This window comes from Rhincodon typus, chromosome 4, assembly GCF_021869965.1.
Source record: "Rhincodon typus isolate 14 chromosome 4, sRhiTyp1.1, whole genome shotgun sequence".
NCBI lineage: Eukaryota > Metazoa > Chordata > Chondrichthyes > Orectolobiformes > Rhincodontidae > Rhincodon > Rhincodon typus.
The window spans coordinates 91,093,766-91,114,969 of NC_063335.1; the positions used below are offsets into that span (position 1 = coordinate 91,093,766).

General features: G+C 41.6%; 1 protein-coding gene across 1 annotated transcript in view; it reads left to right on the forward strand.

Moving 5' to 3' along the window:
- wnt9a (wingless-type MMTV integration site family, member 9A) overlaps positions 1-20,750 on the forward strand; it is a 73,047-nt gene extending 52,297 nt beyond the window's left edge. Inside the window, exon 4 of the mRNA XM_048596421.1 lies at positions 20,168-20,750. Within this exon, the coding sequence (XP_048452378.1) occupies positions 20,168-20,650 (483 nt within the window). The 3' untranslated portion in view covers positions 20,651-20,750. The remainder of the gene's footprint in view (positions 1-20,167) is intronic.
- Positions 20,751-21,204: the final 454 nt, after the last annotated feature.

Below are 21,204 nucleotides of genomic sequence, written 5' to 3' on the forward strand. Positions count from 1 at the left end.
TATTTCTCCCACTCAATGCATAGAAACTAGATTTGAGAATTCCCAGCATGAGAATCCAGTTGGGTACCTAACAGTTCTAGCTTGCCGCTTGCTCATCCAGAAGTCAATCTTGGACACCCAACACTAATGTCTTGGGCATATTACACAAACCGTAACCGCGCACACCTCATGCCCATAGATGTTGGCATCCAAAATGTATTAGCCTCTCCGTGTCACCTATCTGATCCACTTACAGTATGATTCTGCACATTAGTGATACACTTTAACGTACAGTGGCATAGTCTTATTGAATTACTACTGCAAGGATATTATGCATGTCCTGATGGGCATCCAACTCATGGATTAGAGCAGGATATATCTCAAGACTCACCAATAGCTCACAGTATTCCTGCCTTGCTTTGCCTGTTTGTTCTTTGGGTGTTCAGCTGGACAATAAAGGATCACAGTGCTTCTGTCTTGTCTTTCTCTTTAGCACAGCAGCTTGTCGTATTTTTGACCTGGTGTTAGTCAAGGGGTTGGATATGCTGCTGTGCAGCACCGTGCTACATCAATGTTTCACCTGCACCATGTGCTTGCCGCAAGTTCAACAAAGACATTGCATGTGCTGCAGGCAAACAACCACATCCCACAGTCTAAAGGGAGCAGTCCTGGGCCAGGGAGACATCTTTCAGTCAGGGCTTTCCTGGTACCGTAAGTGAAGGGCAGCTTCCAGGATCAGCCCAGGGCTAGGGCCCAGTCAGTCAGTTACTCAGGACAGTTGTGGTCTGGGGATCAGTACCTCTACAGTCTGGGGAGTCTGTGCATCCAATGTAAACAGTCCTGGGAGTCACAGGATCACAGTTTGGGAGCTGTACGAGTATCATTTAGGGGTTTGGTCACTCGTTGTCTGGGCTAAGTCACTCAAGAGGCTGGCCGTGGTCAGCTCTGGAGTCCATCCACTAAAAATCAAGGTAGAGTTATCAGGGCCCACTGCTATAGGAGAGAAGCTGGAAACATTAATTGTGGGGAAATGCAGCCCAAATGCTAGGATGCAGAAGGGATTACGGTAATCAATATAGAAGGTGAGGAGCCAACAGAACATGGGAGAAGAAGGGGTAATGTGATGTGTGTAAGGGCAGGGGCATTCATTGGGTGGTCTGACATGTTTATTTGATATGCCTGGGCCAGGAGGGGTAAACTATACGGATGAAGACTTGGAGAGACAGGTTGAGTGCTGACGTGGGGAGCGAGACTTATGGGATTGACAGAAGGGCTAACAGGAAGTGAGTGCTTATGTTTGGGCCTTCAGTAATATGAAAAAGCTAAGCCTCTGATTCACTGTTGAAAGAGCAACCATTGTTTCCTCCCATTGTGCTATAAATAATAAGTGATGCAACCTTAACCAGAGTGAACGGGGTAAAATGTATCATTCTCTGAAGCAAGGGGCTTCAAGTCAAACAATGTGAGGCCCTTGAAGGGGCAACGGGATTACACAGGCACCCATACTCTGAAGCTATGAGCTGTGCATGGTGTGTGCAACCCAATTTCTTGCCCTAAGCACTCCTGACCACATCAGGCAAGACAATGAATGAATCCCGTTAAAGCTGTGATGCAATAACAGAGTTTGCTGCTTGGAAAGATGAAGTCTGCATAGCCTGCAATAGGTGCAGGGGCTGCTCACTTCACACATTGGACCATCAAGCAGTATGTAGTACATGGGCTCTGTACCTGTTGCACTTGTGGGTAGTTGGAGACTTGTTCATACAACTGATGGTAAGATGCGAGCATGTATTTACAAATATGAAATCTTATTTACATCTCCCCATAGTGGGTGAGAAGATGAATACCTGACTCCCTACACTTAGTCTAGCCCTTTCTGCCCTATTATGGGCCATTTTCTCCAGGAATGAGACAAAAGGAAGTGTGATGAACATGCAGTTACAGCTGTTGGTGTTGGTATAGCTGTGGGACAGGTGGTGGGTTGTTCCAAGTCAGTGAGTAGGCAGCACAAAGGGCATGCAGGGTTAGTCATTTGGTGTTTGGGTAGGGGGAAATATGTTTCGTGCAACACCGAGAGTGGTAAAGCAGAGCCTTTTCGGGAGGTGTGTTCAGTAGCGGAGATACCCCAGTGAAGCAGAGAAGGTCATTGACCTTCTTTTGGCACTGCTAGGCATTTCATCGTACTGTGAAGAGCACACTAACCCAGGTAGCAGGATCTGATAACCTGGATGTCTTTGCCAGTCATGGGGAAAGAGAACGTCTCTCCTCTGTACCACCCGTCCACCAGGACCTCCTGGTATTTGATTGCATAGTGAGGTGCCAATTTCCCCTTGTCTGTCATATCTGGGTTTTGTGTGTCTAGGGCAGCTATGGAATACCAGTGCTTGGCTAGGTGTGCAATGGCTATTTAAATGTGGTACCAGCACCAAGTATCCTGGCAGTATCAGGTGCTCCCTTGCTTGGGAACCATTTTGCAAGAAGCATCATTGAGCCTTGGAGATAGAAACCATCCATGAAACTTGATGAAAATGACATTTAGCTGATTTCTGTTAAGATTTAGCCACTTGTTCTGAGTCTCTGTCCCAAAGAATAAGTATTCTCATTTCTAATGGAACATCCTGGGTTGACATCCTGCACCTAAACCTTAATACCATCATTTCAGTTGATACTTCAATAGATTGCTGAGGTAGTGTGCATATCTGCAGATGCTATTGCTTGGTTGTGATGTTAAACTGACAAAACCCTGTCTGCCCATTTAGATGTATGTGAAGAATCCCTTTACGCTATTTGAAGAGCAGGGAATTTCTTAAAAACTTGGCCAATTTTGTCACTAGTGGCCTGCTGTAATGTGATCTTGAATGTCCTGAATTTTTGAGAGGCTCTACGTACAAGTGAGTTCTTTCTTTCTTTCTTTCTTTCTTTCTTTCTTTCTTTCTTTCAATCAACATTACTAAATTGTTGGATCATTCATCGCATTGCAATTTGTGGGACGTTTTGTGTGGTTACTGAGTTGTTCCTTAAGTTACAGCAGGGACTACACGTCAAAGTCTTTTCCCTTGCTTACAATATACTTGGAGAAGTCTTGAGGTTGTAAAAGGCAGTATATAAATGCAAGTTATTTGTTTCCGAGGGGACTATGATGAGACATTCATCTATCGTAATGCTGCTAGTCCTGACCCATTTCACCAGCCAGTTCAACCAGTGGTTTAATTCACTGTAGAATACAGGAAAGTCATCATTGAATGATCTGAAACAGAATTCCACAAGCTGCATTTGGGCCCATGACCATTAATTATTCAGACATTCAACATCTGTTAAGAGGAAAACATTCCAGACCTGTGCTACTCGTAGTAAAGTCACGATCTAAACATGCCAACATGCAAATCATCCATTGTATACACCCATCATCCAGACTTTTGCAATCTTGCTCAGGACATTAGTCTTAGTTAACAGACTAATAAATCGTGGTGTCATCCATTAGTTGCCTGCTCTCTGCAGCCCCGAACACAACACAGTTCAAATAACCCTTTATGTGCTCATTTTATTCCATTCAAATGGCGAACAAAAAAGAAGTACTTGGAATTTTATCACACTTTTTGCGACATCCAAAACTACTGTACAGCCAAAGAAAAAGTGTTCCATTGAAGCATAGGCACAGTTTTAATATAGGAAACAAGCATTTTGTGCAAAGCAAGCTCCTGCAAACTGGAATGAAATAAATGAACAAGGTTTTAGTGATAACAAGGTGTAGAGCTGGATGAACACAGCAGGCCAAGCAGCATCAGAGGAGCAGGAAGGCTGACGTTTCGGGCCTAGACCCTTCTTCAGAAAAATGTTTTAGTGATGTTAGTTCAGGTGTAAATGTTGGCCAAAGTGAAGATTGTGGGTATTGTACTGCCTATTATTAACATTGTGTCAAATTGACGGGCCAGGAGGCTATTTCAGGCAGGATGTCATGTGATCAGACCTCCCAGTTTTGCAGTCCTATCCATGATCAGTGTGACCCCTATTATTTACTCGTTCCTGTGATGGCTCACTTGTTCCTGAGTCATGTTGACCAGGAGAATCTTGGATTTGATCCTTAGCCTGCAGTAAGTCAGTGGATCACAACAGAGAAGAACTGCACTTGGTTATATTAGTTAGTGCAAAAGCAAATGTTAAGTTCAACATTGCATTGAGTTCACTTCGGTTATATTGATGTTGGAGGTAACCTTTCTTGAACTGTGTTTTGACACTTGAGATTGAATGTGCATGCATATAGTTGGATACTTGTTAAGTTTTACTTATTCCACCTTTGAGTCACTGAGCTACATCTGAATCTTTGGTTTTACAGACCGTTGACATTTTAAGAAAAAAGTCTTGTTAACTTCAGACTGGGTGGTGTAGGTGGTTGGAATACTGGCCTATCGCCTCTGGGACCTCTGCTGAAATCCAGCCCAGAAAGGAGAGAATGAATATTATTCTCTCTGACTCGGTCACACAGTTGTAAGGATACAAACTGAAAAAGCTTTTGGTCATTAAATAAATGTAGGTTCACAAAGTGAGCAATTTGCCACTTTCTGTTGAGGGTGCTTACTGTAAGTAACTGCACTTCTCTTCCAGTTTGCTGCACAAGTATAAATGAGGTGGTTTATTTATTCTGGGAACAGGATTGACCCATGTTCTTTTCTTTTGCTGCTGCTATGATGATTTGCGGTAATATTGTGGTTTTACTCGTGGGGTAATAATCCCGCGGCCTGGATTAATTACAATATAGAACTCCCCACCATGGCCATTTGAGAATTTGAATTCCATTTCAAAATAAATGTTAGTATTTTAAAAAATGGTCTGGTATTTGGGCTAGGTATTAGGTAACTGTAAAAACCCAAATTGTTCACTAATTATTTTGAGGAAGTAAAGGAAGATCCTTAGCAAGGGCTTTAGTGATTCTGAAGAGGTCCACTTACTTTCTCAGGGCAACTAGGAATGGGCAATGTATACCACCTTTGAGGCATGGAGCTTTACCAATGATGCCAATGGTATAAAAATGCTATAAAAAGATATACCTTTTTTTTTGAGCCTAAAGAATATGCTCAGTATACCTACATCATAGTAAAAACAAAACACAATCAGATCATAAGAAATAAGAGCATAAGTAGACTATTTAGTCTGCTCCACCATTCAATAAGATCATGGCTGATCTGATTATAGCCTTAAGTCCATTCTAGTAAGAGCAGTGATCTGGCCAATATTTATCAGTCTACCATTATTACTAAAACATTATCTTTGTAACTGAATCTCTAGTCACCGTCTCATTGCTATTTTTGGACCTTGCTGTGCACTAATCACTACAGTAACTGCACCTCTAGCAGACTTTATTGGCTGTAAAGCACTTTAGGTTGCCCTACGGTCTATGTAATTGAATATTCTTTCCATTATTTTCAACATAAACCTCAATGCCAGAGATAGGAAGTTTTGAAAATCTTGTGCTTATGTAATGCCTTTCATGGCTTCAGGACTTCTCAAATGTTCTGTAGTCAATGAAGTGTATTCACAGTAATCTAGGAAATGTGGAAGCTAACTTGTGAGCAGCAGGGTTCCACAAACAATAATAAGAAATTTTTCAGAAATGTTGATCAGAGCTCAAATCCTGTGAATGATACTGATGAGAACTCTCGTTGTTTTTCAAAATAGTGCCATGTGAACCTTTACATTCACTTGAGAAGGCGGAAAAAGCTTTGCTTTAACATCCCACCGAAAAGTGACACCTTAGACAGTGCTGTGCTAAAGTATCAGTCGAGGCTTTGTGCTCAGATCTCTGGAGTGGGATGTGAACCCATGACCGACTGACGTGGAGGCAAATGTCTAACCCAGTCTATGGAGCAGTCACATTTTTGTGAATCCCACCTCCGGTATCTCAATTTTCCATCACCGCAAAAATGATGAGCCAGCTCAGAGGGCCCATCTTTCCCACAGACTGGGCAAGCTGGCTTCTGCCAGTCTCTTCTACTCACATTGCTTTAAGAGAAAATGATCATTTTTCAAACAAATTGGGCAGGTGTATATAATCAGGAAGTGAAATTCAATACTGGAGCAGCCAGCTGGAATTCTCTGCTTCCTTTTCTTCCAAATTCTTTCTCAACCTTTACTTGTTTTCTCTACCTTCTGATTTTTTTTTTCTTTTCCCTCGTTTTCCGTTAAACCATTCCCTTGTTTTTCTACTTCTGTGTGTCTTTCTTCCTCATTTGAACTGCATGTCTCCTTAGATTTTCCTCTTTCACTTTGTATGCTTTTCATTTCTGTATCCTGTCTCAATGTTTTGCTCTATCTTTCAATCTTCCTGTGTCTCTCTTTGTCTCCGGTTCTCCATCTGTTGCACTTCATTTCTGTGTCTTTCGCTACCCCTCCTGTGTTTCTGCTTTCTTTTTTTATTTCTCCATCATTTTGGGAGGTAATTCCAGGCCAGCCCAGAGCTTTTAGAAGTGGGGGTAGGGAAACTAATTGGGTGGGAGACATGCTTTAAGATTCCCAATAGCATGTTAAAGGTTTGCTGCTAAGTTTGTAGAACCTCTCAGGCTGGTCACCTTCCTAGTTTTCATGATCAAGAACCTGTTTTGCTTTCATTTTTAAAAAAATTCATTCATGGGATGTGGGCTTTGGTGGCTAAACCAGCATTTATTGCCCATCCCAATCTGCCCAGAGGGCAGTTACGACTCGAACATGTTGTTGTGGGTCTGGAATCGCATGTAGGCCAGACCAGGTAAGGGTGACAGATTTCCCTCCCTAAAGGGACATTAGTGAACCAGATGGGGTTTTTCCTGACAATTGGCAATGTTTTAAATTCCAGATCATTATTGAATTCAAATTCCACCATCTGCCATGGCAGGATTCGAACCCAGGTCTGCAAAACATTACTTGGGTCTCTGGATTAATAGCCTAGCGATAATACCGCCTACCCATCATGCAATGTTAGAAATAGTTCACACAGTCAAAATTATGTTCCTCAGCGCAGTCTTGTTTGCCACAAATGGGAAATACTCCTTCAATGATAAACCCAACTATATCTAACATAAATGAGGCTTCCTCCTGGTGGGCTAAACTCTTTCTTCAAGCTCTGAGGCCAATGTCTTCAGTTACTTGGCTCCTTCATAACCAAAGTGTTTCAATGTACAAGAGCTTAGTTTCAGGGTGAAGCCTCTCCATATTAATCAGCTCAAAGTGTCAATCAAATGCAGTTCTTGTTGTTTTTGATAACTATTTAAAGTGAAGCCTGTGTGGGCTTACAAGACAGCCCAAGTGAGACAGTCATGCTAGCTGACACCAGCAAACCTTACTGGGTCAGACAAGTGGGACCAAACTGAAAAGGGGACTCAACTTAAAAGACCGTCTTTTGTAATTGCATAATAGAAACAAAGAAAGTAGGAGTAGCCTATTTGGCCCTTCGAGCCTGCTCCACCATTCAATTTTATCATGGCTGAACTCAGAACCCTGTTCCTGTTTTCTCCCCATACCCTTTGATCTCTTTATCCCTATGAACTATATCTAACCCCTTCTTGAAAACATTGGATGTTTTGGCCTCAACGGCTTTCTGTAGCAGAGAATTCTCGTATTCTAAGACTGTGACCCCAGTACAAGATGTCCTTGTTCCATGCAAGCCTTTGGTGAAAGGCTATCAGATGTGTACATTCTGCTTGTTGTAATGAAAAGGTCAGTGACCTGATGGTGCATGAACTGCTGAATGTTGATGCTCCTTTTGTGTTGTTAGGGTGAAACCCTGGCTCAGGTGCCTGGAACCCAACCTCCTGTGTGACAGTCCTCTGAAGTGTCAACCTTCTAATGCTCATTGACATTTACAGGGGTATAAAAGATTGAGTAGACAGTGGTAGGTTCTGGCAGAGGACAGTAGATCTGCTAGTAGCACTAAATCCAGATTCTTTTGAGTCTTCCATGGGTGCTGCCCTCTGGAGCTACCTCAGCCCAGGCTGCCTTCATCAGTCAGACTGGCCTTCTGTTGCCAATGTTAGGAAATAGAATCTACCCTTCTCTCTTGGACAGTCTCTCTAGGAAGGTGTCGCTAAAGTATGACACTGCTTTTTGCCAGGTCTCTGATATCTCTGGGGGTAAGTGGGTGTTGATGAGCAGAGATTGACTGATCCTGCTGGAGTGCAAAGAGTGAAAAGCTGTCCCAGTGCCTTTTAAATGTTGCACATTAACTTTGGACCCGAAAAGGTTGCAGTAGGGGACAGAACTTCCTGGCCATAGAATTTGGCTTTTTATCTGCACACACGTGTCAACAGGGATGTAATTTGTTGATAAAATCTGACCCATCTCCATGCAGAATTTGCTCCTGCAGTTTGGTCCATATACACAACAGCCTCAAAAATAAAAGAAAATTCTGCCCTCTTTAAAAATTCCTCTGTAGCCCTCTTTCCATCTTGCCTATAGTTCTTTCATCTTGCTGATTCTTCATTTCTCTCTATGTCCATTTTTCTAACACTGTACTTCTCTCTATATTTTTCTAATCAATCCATGAGTGTTCTTTTTGTCCTCTCCCTGTTTGCTTCTCACACATTTATTTTGTCTTAAGAGCGTGAGGAAAGGCATAAACTAATACTATGCAGCACAGATGCTCTGGGTTTGAATGCCTATAAGTACTTTCAATGAGTTTTAACTCTTTTTGAATGAGGGGCTTGTCTGGAGTGCGGATGAGGCAATTAAGAAGATCCTCTTCAGTTTTTTTTTGTGTCAAGGTTGAATTCCAGCTCTCAAAGAATGATTTGTGGAAAAAAAAGTCTTTTCTCCTCCCAAGTACACTCTCTCATTCTGTTCTTTCCCTGAGAAAAAGGCAGCTGCAAAGAAGCATTAATCCCAGTGTAACTGAAAGTCATTTCTAATTCAGGACTTGAGTTAATGGCAGTCTGAGGTGTAAATGTCTCAACGTTCAGTCTATGATTTCTTTAACCTTACTGACATAGTGATAGCTTAACACAATGCTCATATTTATATATTTTTTGTGTGTGTATGTATACACATATACACTCCAATTTTTTTACATTCCTTATCAAAACATTGTGGGTTGCTGTAGAATGCTAACACAACTACTGTGCATCATGTGTTATCTCTCCAAAGCACCACATCTCATTAACCAATAGCCCATGCTCACTTCCAGGTAAAGGCCTCTAGTCTTTGCTTAGGAGTAGGCACTCAGAAATCCAACTCTCCTGTGTTTAATCATGGAATTAGAACTGTAGACCACCCACAGATGAACAGCTCACTCAGAACAGATCAAATCTCCAACAAGAGCTCTGCATGTCGTAGAGTCATACGGCACGGAAACAGACCCTTTGGTCTAACGAGTCCATGCCAACCACGTTCCCAAACTAAACTAGTCCCACCTGCCTGCATTTGGCCCATATCGCTCCAAACTCTTCCTATTCATGAACTTATCCAAATGTCTTTTAAATGTTGTAACTGTACCTGCATCAACTAATTTCTCATTCCTCACACGAACCACTCTGTGTTTAAAAAAAGTTACCCTCATGTCCTTTTTAAATCTTCATCCTCTTATCTTAAAAATATGCCCTTTGGTTCTGCACTCCCCCACCCTAGGGAAAATACCCTTGTTATTCACCTTACCTGTGCCCTTCATGATTTTATAAACCTCAAAAAGGTTACCTCTCAATTTCCTACACTCCAGTGGAAAAAAAAATGCCAGCCTTTCTAATCTATTTCTGAGATGGCTTTGCACACATTCCAACCCAAGTCTCTCTTTGCCTTTGTTTATTTATTGTGTCCATCAAGGTCAGAAATATTGCAGCTGGAGGTGAACCTTTTCGCATTTCAATGATCTATGTTTGCATTGAACACTCTCGAACCCTGGTTTCTGTTCTCGGGTCGGGTGAGCCATGTTGGGAGAAATCCTGGCTTTGCAAGCAGACCTTTAGAAGTGGTTACCTAAATAGCCAATTTTCAGTCAGATGGATGGGGGGGGGAGCACGGGTGGATTAGGAGTTATGTTGGGTGATCCGGGAAGAGCCTAAGAGGCTGCCAGTACAGCACATGATCTAGGCCCAAGTTTTCACGATGATGAAAAACCTTTACCCTCAGATGAACACACATTACTGTACCAGTGATATTTTGTCCCCCAACTGCACTAAATAGAATGCACTTACTTTTTTTTTATTTGTTTTAAGTAGAGTGTAGCTGTTTCCTGGGCTAAATATTTGAGAGGTCTGGACGAAGTACTTGGGGAATGTGAGCTCACAATTAGGCCAAGCAGCATCAGAGGAGCAGGAAAGCTGACATTTCGGGTTGAGACCCTTCTTCCCTGAAACATCAGCTTTCCTGCTCCTCTGATGCTGCTTGGCCTGCTGTGTTCATCCAGCTGTACACCTTGTTATCTCAGATTCTCCAGCATCGGCAGTTCCTACTATCTCTGTCACAATTAGGCCAAAGCAGTTTGAGACTTTAAGTTTAGTTTTAAACAATTCTGCCAATTAAAACTTTATCATATCTATAAAGGTGACCATGAAGTTGTAAGCCTGTTTTACAGGCACATAGGAGCAGATGCAGGCCATTCAAGCCTTTTGTTATTCATGTTTGTTTCACCATTGAATAAGATCACGGCTGTTCAGGTTGTGATCGCAACTCCATTTTCCTGTATGTCCCACCGTAACCCTTGACTCCCTTGTCCATTAGGCGTGTAATAGCCTCAACTATTCGCTTTTAACCTTTTAGACAAGGAAATTAGCTGTTCTTACCCATCTAGCCTATGTGTGATTTCAGTCCTGCATCAACGTGATTGACTCTAAACTGTCTGACAAACCACTCAGTCACGGAAACTGGGCACGGTCAACTTATACTGGCCTTGCCAATGATGTTCATATTGCCAGAATGAATTATTTTTTAAAAAAAAGTAAATGTGTTCCTGAGTTTTATTTCCCTTTGATGGTCTTGTCAAAGTCAGTCCCCGATTGATAGCCACACAATTCTTCATTAATGCCCGAGTATTTCAGTGGCTTAATGCTATTCAATGGAATAGCAAGGGAATATACACTGTCTGTAGCCGGTTGCACAATTGGATTTCTATCCAACTTCTCAGTGAGACAGCGCCAGTTGAAGGCCCAGTGTTGCCAGAGAGGGAGAGCAGAAGTGATGACTGAAAAGAGCTCCATTCATCTCTGTCAGTTTCTATGGACTCGTTTATAGTAGTATTGATGGTGGCCTGGCAGCGTGTTTGGCACAACTGATACATATGTGTCATCTTGGCTCAGTTGAAAGCGCTCTCCTCTCAGGTCCAGAAGGTCATGGACTTAATTCCCATATGAAGAGTTTGAGTTCACAATCTGACCTGACATTACATTAATGTGCTGAGGGATTTCAGCAATATTGAAGACACAATGTTGCTGATACCATATTAAACCACAGTCCAGTGGGCCTGTTCCAGTGGACCAGGTGGATTGCTGGTAAGCCATGACTTTCTTCAAATAAGATACGGAACTTACCCTGACCAACATTCCTCCACCAACCATTTAATCTAATTGGATGTGTTCATTTCAATGTTGATTGCAGCATTTTACTGAATGCAAAATAACTGCCACTTTTGCCTGATCTACGGAACAACAGTCACCCAGCAAACCCACTCAAATAGCAGTGTGATAGTGTTCAGATAATCTGTTTTTATGGTATTGACTGAGAAATAAATGCTGGCCAGGTCGTCTGGGACAACTCGTCTTTTATGTAGTGCCATGGTACTTTTCATGCCCACATGAGAGGGCAGTCTGGACCTTAGTTTAGCACCTCATCTGAAAGACAGCTCCTTCCACAGTGTCTCAGTTCTTCAAGGCACAGACAGTGGCAAAACAGTGGTGGACATGAGTCAGCCCAGTGGAAAAAGATGGTGCCTGAGGATTGATAACTTTGACTTTAGTTGGGTCCAGCGTGGACAGCGGTGAGCTGGTGGTGATTCTAAGCCATCTCTGAACCCGAATGTGGATGGACTTCTCTTTAAGCTATACCATCTCTTATTTCCTCTTATTCTTAATGCTATCAAAATGGCGCCATGTCGTTGCAACGAATGGAAGCTTTTCATTGTATTTTATTGTATTTCACACTGTAAAATACATATGACTATAACACCATTCATTCGTTTATTCATTCAATATGCCCTGGAGTGTCTTGACTTTTGAGGTCATGCTGTGGAGAAGACAATAAACCCACATCCTCCTTACTCAAAAGCAAGAAGTCTATCATTAGAATCAGGTTAGGTAGCACCAGGACCCTTGGTCTACCTGCACTTAGAATCCCTGATAAGGTAGGACAGTGAAAGTTTTAGTATAGCCAATTGTGTTGTAACTAGAAACATAGAAAAGTTACAGAAAGGGAATGTTCAATCCCTTGTGTTTGTGCCAACTGAATAAACTAGATGCCCACTTGCAAGTGACCACACTTCAAGTGTAGATTGAGATTCCTTTTTGAGGGTTTCTGCCTGAACCATCAAATTTGAGCAGCAAATTCCAGACAACTACTGTCCTCTGAATGAAAAAACATTTCCTCATCCAACTGATGAGAGAGATAGCATTAAGAACTCTCCTTGTCTATGGCACTGGACTGGCAATCCAGACATTTTGAGCAGAATTTAAGAGTTTTTTGGAATGGGCATGGTTGTAGGAGTTGGAGACAATTTGTGCTGGAGAACCCACATTGGGTGAAATTGGAGGTGGGAAGGGCCTGATACAGGGATTCTATCTCCTCACACAGATGTCAATTGAACTCATTGACAAGCTAATTGATACCAATTATATCCGAGCCCACTGCAACTTAGGGATGATTTGGGATTAGAGGGCATAATTCTCCTGTATCTCCCAAAAGCAGTCCTGTTAGGTTTGTCACTTTTTCTCAGGCAGCAGTCCCCTTGTTACGAAGTATTCAGTGCCTGATCAAGAATCTGGAGACTGGGGAAGGATTTGACAGCTGAAAGCCAGTCCCTGCCACTGTCTCCAATGGTTCAGCTCCCCCTCTTCATGATGCTCTCTTGACAACGCTGACCTCACTTTTAGTCTGAGGTCCCTTGTTGATCTTGCATCTGCTGTTGGTGCGTCACCACGATAGGCCTCTGTTCAGCAGCACACTGGTGGGGGCTGGGCAGAGGTGAGTGTTCTCTCTGTCCCTGTTTTTGTCCTTCCAAGACCCAGTTACATTCATTGAGCCTCTCCCATGGAGCTGACTGAGGTCTCCAACCAGTAGGCAAATCAAATCATAACACATGGTCAATTCTCTATATAGGAGCACGGAAGTATACAGACCTGAAGTGAGTAACAAATGGAGTTCAACATGGAGAAGTGTATTTTGGATCTGAGCAAAGCAAATTGGAATTTTTCTTAATGGTGAAAGACTAGGAGCTGTAAAAGTTTTGTGTGTTCATGTATGCAAATCATTAAAGCAGACAAAGACAAAATAAAATCGATCTAAAATGATTCATGGGATGTTTGCCTTTATCTGAAGGAGTTTTGAATTTAACTTTGAGAGAGTGATGTTTCAGTTGTAAAAAGCCTTTGTCATGTCTTAGCTGGAATATTGCATTAATCAAAAATTAGGAATGATTTTCTAGTCTTGCAGGGGGATGTGGGATACAGAGCTCATTTCCCAGAATGATACCAGGCCTTATAGGGCTAAATTGAGGGCAAGCTATGTGAAGTTTGCTTGTATTTACTTGAGTTTAGAAGTTTGAGAAGCGGTGCACTGATTTGATAGATTCAACACGATTGTCTCTAGCAACGGAATTTGAGCAAGGGGGCATTAGTTTTTGTGCTTAATATCTTACTTCTGTTCTGATTTTTCTGATAGCCTAAAGATAAATGGTGGGCAAATTTAAAGGGAATATCCCCTTTAGTTAACGAAGTCTTCTAAATGTCAGATCAACACCTTAAATCATTGTGCCAAATGCTATTCCCCTGTTTTTCAGACAGACTTTTCCACTGGATGATGTCATGGGGTTAACAGATAATACACAGAGCATGGCAGAGAGTCAACTCATGACATCATCAGTGGAGCAGTCCATCGGGAGCATGGGGGTAGAGGGGAAGTAATGTAAATTTGACAGCAAATAAAACTCAATGTTCACACACCACATTAACTGTTTCAGTATCAGAAACCTATGTAGATTCAAAGTAATTGCGAGTGGAATTTCTGTTGATTTATGCCAGCTTTCATTTTCTGCTCACATGCTTCGGTATCATAAGAGTTTCTCATTTGTTCCCAAAACCAAGGTTGACTGCATTTTATAAACAATATTTTTGCATTGAACTTTCACAATTCTATGTGCAAACAAAAGGCTTGAGCACTTGTTACTTTTCTTTCTGTGTAGTCCAAAGGATGCAATGATTCCACTACAGAACTATTTAATGTTTGTGTCTGTTCCCAGGGTGTGGTAGTTGTTTAGAAGCTGCATTCATTGCCCCTTCCTTATTACAGAGTCATGGAGTCATAGCATGGAGACAGGCTCTTTGGCTCAAACTGGTCCATGCTGATCAAAATGTCCGTCCATGCTAAGCCCATTTCCTGCACTTGGCTCATATCCTTCTAATGGCCTTAAGGAGTGTAGTGGAACAGAGGGACCTTGGAGTTCAGGTGCATGGTTCTCTGAAAGTGGAGTCACAGGGAGACAGGACAGTGATATCCTTCCTATTCATGTATTCGTCCAAATGCCTTTTAAATGCTAATGTACCCACCTGAACCACTTTCGTTGGCAGCTCATTCCATATGCATACCACCCTCTGCGTTTTTAAATAAAAAAGTTGCCCCTCAGGTTCCCATGTATTCTTTCCCCTCTTATCTTAAACTAATGTGACCTAGTCCTCGATTTCCCCAAACCCTGGGAAAAAGACTATGCATTCACCCTATCCATGCCTGTCATGATCTTATACACTTCATCAAAGAACTGTAAGAAATTTGTGAGGCCATGCTGACTACTCTTAATCAAACCCTGACTTTCTAATTACATGTACATCTTATCCCTCAGAATCTTCTCAAGTAACTTACCTACCACATATGTTAAGCTTACGGGTCTATAATACCCAAGATTTTCTTTGCAGCCCTTTTTGAATAAGGGCACAATATTAGTCTTCCAGGACTTCACCTGTGGCTAATGATGATGCAAATGTATCAGCAAAGGTCTCTGTAATTTCTTCTCTAGCCTCTCACAGGGTTCTTTGGATACATCTGATCTGGACCAGGAGGTTTATCCACCTTCATACATTCTAATACTTCCAATACCACCTTTACTATGATATGGATTGCTCCCAGGATATCATCACTAACTTCCCCAAGTTCCCAAGTCATCTTGTCCTTCTCCATGGTAAACACAGAGGTGAAGTATTCATTGAGGACCTTGCCCATCTCTTGCAGTTCCACACATACATGTCCACCTTGGGCCTTGAGGGATCCTATTCTCTCTCTAGTTATTCATTTTCCTTTAATATACTTGAAGAATGTCTTTAGATTCACCCCAATCTTTTCAGCCAAAGCTATCTCATGCCCCCTTTTCATCCTCCTGATCTCCTTCTTCAGTAAACTCCTGTATCCCCTATGTACCTCCATGGATTCTGTTGATCCCAGCTGCCTGCTCCTGAGCCATGCCTCCTTCATTTTTCTGGCCAAAGCCTCAATATCTCTTGTTATCCAGGGTTCCCTACTTCTGCCGATCTTGCCCTTCACCCTCACAGGACCATATAGACCTTGAACTCCAGCTATCACACTTTTAAAGGCCTCCCACTTGCCAGAGGCCCCATTTGCCTGCAAACAAATGACTCCAATCAGCCTCTTCAAGCTCCATCAAAATTTGCCTTGCCCCAATTTAGAACTTGAACTTGTGGACCTGTTTTGTCCTTCTTCATAACTATTTCAAAATTAATAGAACTATGGTCACTGGTCCCAAAGTGCTCCCCCACTGTCACCTCAGTCACCTGTCCTGCCCTATTTCCTAATAGTAGGTCGAGTTTTGCCCCTTCCCGAGTAGGACCCTCTATAAACTGCTTGAGGAAACTTTCCTGAGCACATTGAACAAATTCCACCCCATCTAAGCCCATAACACTATGGCAGTCCCAGTCTATGTTAGGAAAATTAAAATCCCCCACAATGACACCCCTATTTCTCTGCAAGTCTCCACAATTTCCCTGCAAATTTGTTCCTCTACTTAGCGTTGACTGTTTGGGAGCCTATAGTACAACCCCAATACCATCACTATCCCTTCTTATTTCTTAGCACCATTCACAAAGCCTCACTGGATGATCCCTCAGTTATTTCATCTTTTACTCCTGCTGTGTTACTCCCCCTTAATCAAAAATGCAACTCCCCCCTCCCCATTTCCTCTAACCTCTGTCGCACCTAAGGCACCTCTACACTGGCACATTAAGCTGTCAGTCCTGTCCCTCCCTTAGCTATGTTTCTGTAATGGTTATAATATCCCAGCCCCACGTACCTATTTATCTTGACAAAGGATGTAGTGAGCTTTACTTCAGTCACCCAGTTTGTAAGTGATGTGTAACCTCAAATTTCCAAGCTCTCTCCCACTGTGACTGCCCTAGAGCAACTCAACAAGTCAACCTTAGAACCTGCAACCTCTACCATTTAGATATATAAGGTCAGTAGATATATAATAATTCCATTGCTCGACTGACTCCTGGGATGGAGCGAGGGGGGCAGATGGATATTATCTTATTGGTTGAGCACATATCCATTGGAGTTAAGAAGAATGAGGGGTGACTTTATTGAAAAATGCATGAACTTGAGGGGACCCGACAGGATGGGTGCTGAAAGGTCAGCCAATCTTGTGGGACAGACTACAACTAGAGTAGACAGCCTAAAAATAAGGTGCCAGCTATTTAAAGTAAAGATGAGATTTGTTTTCTGTCTTAGGAGTTCTTCCCCAGACAATGATGGAAAGGGAGACCGGGCTATTGAATATTTTTAAGGCAAAGGTAGATAGATTCTTGACTAACAAGGGAGTCTAAAGTTATAAAATAAATAGCAATGTAGAGATAAGGTCACTATAGCATTAGCCATGCTCTTATGGTGGAGTAGGATTGAGAGTCCAAATATCTTACAGGTGCCCATAATTCATTATTTGTATAAGACTGACAAATTCCCCTGGAAGTAATACTCAGTTGTAGCTCCATATTTTTAATGTCACCTGAGTCAAAGTTAAAGCACATGGTATAGGAGGTAATGTGCTGACATGAATTAAGAATTGGCCAAAAGTTAGAAAGCAGAGAGTAAGAATAATTGGGCCATGTTTGCATTGGTAGACTATGACGAGTGGGGTACCAAAAGGATCAGAACTCTGACCTCCAGATGTTGATAATGTATACAATAATTTTGACATGGGACCAAATATAATATTTCCAAATTTGCTGATGATACAAAGTTAAGCAAGAATGTGTGTTGTGAGGGAAATTGTAAGATGTTTTTTGAGGGGATTTAGACAGGCTTAGTAATTGGACAAAAATATGGCAGTTAGAATGTAATGTGGAAAAATGTGAGATTGTCCCCTTTGGCAAAAAGAACAGATGTGCAGAGTACTTCTTAAATGGTGAGAGATTGGAAAATATAGATATGCAAAGGCACTTGGGTGTCCTTGTTAAGTGTCACAGAAGTCTAACGTGTGATTTAGGCCTGAGGTGAGGAGATTTCATTTCAGTTGGAGGCTGGTGAATCTTTGAAATTCTCTATCTCAGAGGGCTATGGCATTTCAGTGTTTTAGTATATCTAAGGTAGAGGTCATGGGATTTTCTGAGTAAAAGGCAATGGAATGTTTGATCAGTCAAGATCATACTAAATGGTCCAACAAGCTCAATGGGCTGAATAGCCTACTTTTGTTTCTATGTTGCTATTCAGCCTCAGTTCAGTCCAGTTTTATGAACAACACTTTAGGAAGATAGTGATGGCTTTAGTGAAGGTGCAGAACAGATTTAGGAGAATGGTTCACAGGATTAGGAACTTTGAGTACATAGACTGGAGAAAACTTGGGCTGTTCTCCTTGGGGAAGACACAAGAAGGTACAATAGAAGAGGTCAAGTTCATGAGAAGTCTGGACAGAGTGGATGGAGAGAAATTGATCATATTAGTAGAAGGATCGAGAAGTAGGGCACACCAAAGTGACATGAATGGTAAAAGGACCACAGGCGACATGAAGAAAACATTTTTACACAATGAGTTGGTAAGATCTGGAATTTGCTCTGAGAGTGGTGAAGGCAGATTCAACTGTACCTTTAAAAAGTAAACTGGATAATTACTTTTAAAAGGAACAGTTTAGAGGGCGTTGGGGTAAGAGTTTGGAATTGTACTTGTGGACAGCTGGCACAAACTGATAGACTGAATGGTCCCTTTCTGTGCTGTAATCTTTCAATGATTCCATAAGAGATGGGATTGAGTAATGAATGAGAAGCTGAAACTGAGGTCAATGCGAGTGAGTTGGTCATTTTGAAACAGATTTGGACTTCGACGTGTTTACAAAAGTTGGCTTGTATCCTGAAATTGGAAAGATCTTAGAATCTTTGTCTTTCTTCTATTCTGAAAATGAGTGGGTTATGTTGTCAATCTGACATTGGTCTTCTATCTCGGTGAATTTGATTCAAGTCCAGGCTGACAGGATTATAAAGAAATGAAACTTATTTCACTTAAGAAAATGAAAACCTCATGTGAACATAAGAAATGAAGTAGCCATAAGTCACAGCAAAACAAGAACATCCACAGGCAGCTTAACAAATATTACTCTCTCAATGGCCATTACTGAATAGTCATTTCTCACTGCTGACTTTCAGACATTACCGTGCATAGGATAGCTGCTCTGTTGGAGTCTATCTACTTGGCTGTGAAGTGCTTTTGACACCTTGATGTTATGAAAGATGCTAAATAAATGCAGCTGTTTCTTGTTGTAGCAGGGTAGAGTGAATTTTAATCTTTTAACCATCCTGTACTTAACTTGAAAATATTTGAGATGGACAAGGTTTAATTTCCTGATGTTAAAAATTTCTCACTACTGAGCACAAACTGAACCTCGACAGATTTTTTGGAAGCTCTGGAGAAATTTGGCACAACTGGCCACTTATGCTTCCACCAATAATCTGTTAAATTAACTGTAGACTACAGGGAGAATTCCCACAAAAACTACAGCCATAAATATTTTGAAATGAAGTAGTCTTTTTACAGCAACCTCTCTAAAGAAGTTATGGTAAACTTTAATAAATCATAGGTTACATCACAATTAGAATATTGTATCCAATTCTGGGCACTACACTTTAGAAAGGATGTCAAAGCCTTGGAGAAGACTTGGAGGATGCTTACTAGAATTACAGGAGGCATGGAGAACTTCAATTATTTTGCAGAGGGTACAAAAGCTGGGATTGTTCTCCTTTGGTCAATAAGTCTTGCGAGAAGATACAGTGAGACAGTAAAGATGGAAGATCTAGCAGCTTTCATTTAGACTGAAGTACAGAGAAGTAAAGAAGCAATTTAAAAGATCAACATGTAACTAGTAGACAAACCCAATGAGAATAAATAATTACTGAAAAGGTAGACACAACCACCAAACATTTAACATATTTAGTGGGAATTCGGGCCATTCTCAAGGCATCATTGAGAACACCTATTTTATGAAATTTGCTCCTTGCATATGACCATTCTACTATATTAGGGAGCAAATGTACTCCTTGACATAATGACAAATCACAGACCAGAGAACACTAACATTTGATTCTCTGCCTATATTGAATTAACTAATTTCTGCTGGGATGGAGATAATGCTAACGCAACAGTTTTGATAGAGTGGGTAGAGAGAAATGGTTTCCACTAGCAGAAAGATTAATAGCCAAAGGACACTGAATTAATATAATTACCAAGAGAACTAATAGTGAGATGAAAGAGCCATTTCTTCACACTGAGTTGTTATGAATTGCAAACCACGATGTTATGAAAGCAAATTTAGCTTAAAAAATGAATTGGGTAGATCCTTGAAAAGCAGGATTTTCATGGGCTATGGAGAAAGATCAAAGACAGTAGTACAGTAGGATAAAGAGCCAGATAGGTACAATGGGCCAAATGGTGTGTAGTTCTGTGAAACTAAGTTTACTTCTCATCTGATCCTTACTGTTGAGTCCCCAGTTATATATGTTTTTAAAACTGACTGATTTCTGTATTCCTGTCATGCCTACAGGTTATCAAATCTGGCGTGGAGACCACCTGCAAATGCCACGGCGTTTCTGGTTCCTGTACTGTTCAGACGTGCTGGAGGCAGCTGTCCCCTTTCCACGAGATTGGCAAATTGCTCAAGTTGAAATATGAAACCTCGCTCAAGGTAGGCAGCACGACCAATGAAGCAACTGGGGAAGGAGAGATTACACCACCGAAAAAGGCCATTGCTGCTACCCATCACCAACAACATCAAATCCCAAGGACTACTGACTTGGTCTACATTGATGACTCACCAAGCTTCTGTCGGCCCAGCAAGTACTCACCTGGCACTGCAACACGCAAGTGCTATAAGGACAAGAACTGTGAGAGCATCTGCTGTGGTCGGGGACACAATACTCAGAGCCGAGTAGTGACGCGACCCTGTCAGTGCCAAGTACGCTGGTGCTGTTATGTGGAGTGTAAGCAATGTACTCAAAGAGAAGAGATTTACACGTGCAAAGACTAATGCTCCCATGTTCCAATGGGAAGGGCCCTGGGGAGTCATGGTGAGGACCATGGACATTTGCCTGAGGAAATACTGCAATAAATCCCAATAAGTCCTCAAATATGCAAAGAGAGAATTCCATTTTTAATGTACAGAAAATGTATAAACTGTATCACACCTCTCTTGGATTCAAAGAGCTAAAGTCAGAAGTCAAACAATACAGAGAAGATAAATATCAGTCTCGGTTTAGCACCTGGTTCGAGAGAAACCAATTCACTCCAACATCCTGGATATAATTAACTGCCTTCAGCAGCAACTGAACATATCAAATGAAACCTTCAGTAACTATCTCACTCACAAGCCAATTAGGAATTTGGGAAATGCAGTTCCAATGACTGACAACTGGGGCTGTTCAGTTTAAGGTCCATGTGTATCACTCAACCCTCAATTAGGTAATTATTGATAATACTTAGGAACATTCTAAATATTAAACAGGCTAGGTAAAGATGGAAGATCTAGCAGCTTTCATTTGGACTGAAGTACAGAAGAGTAAAGAAGCAATTTAAAAGGTCGAC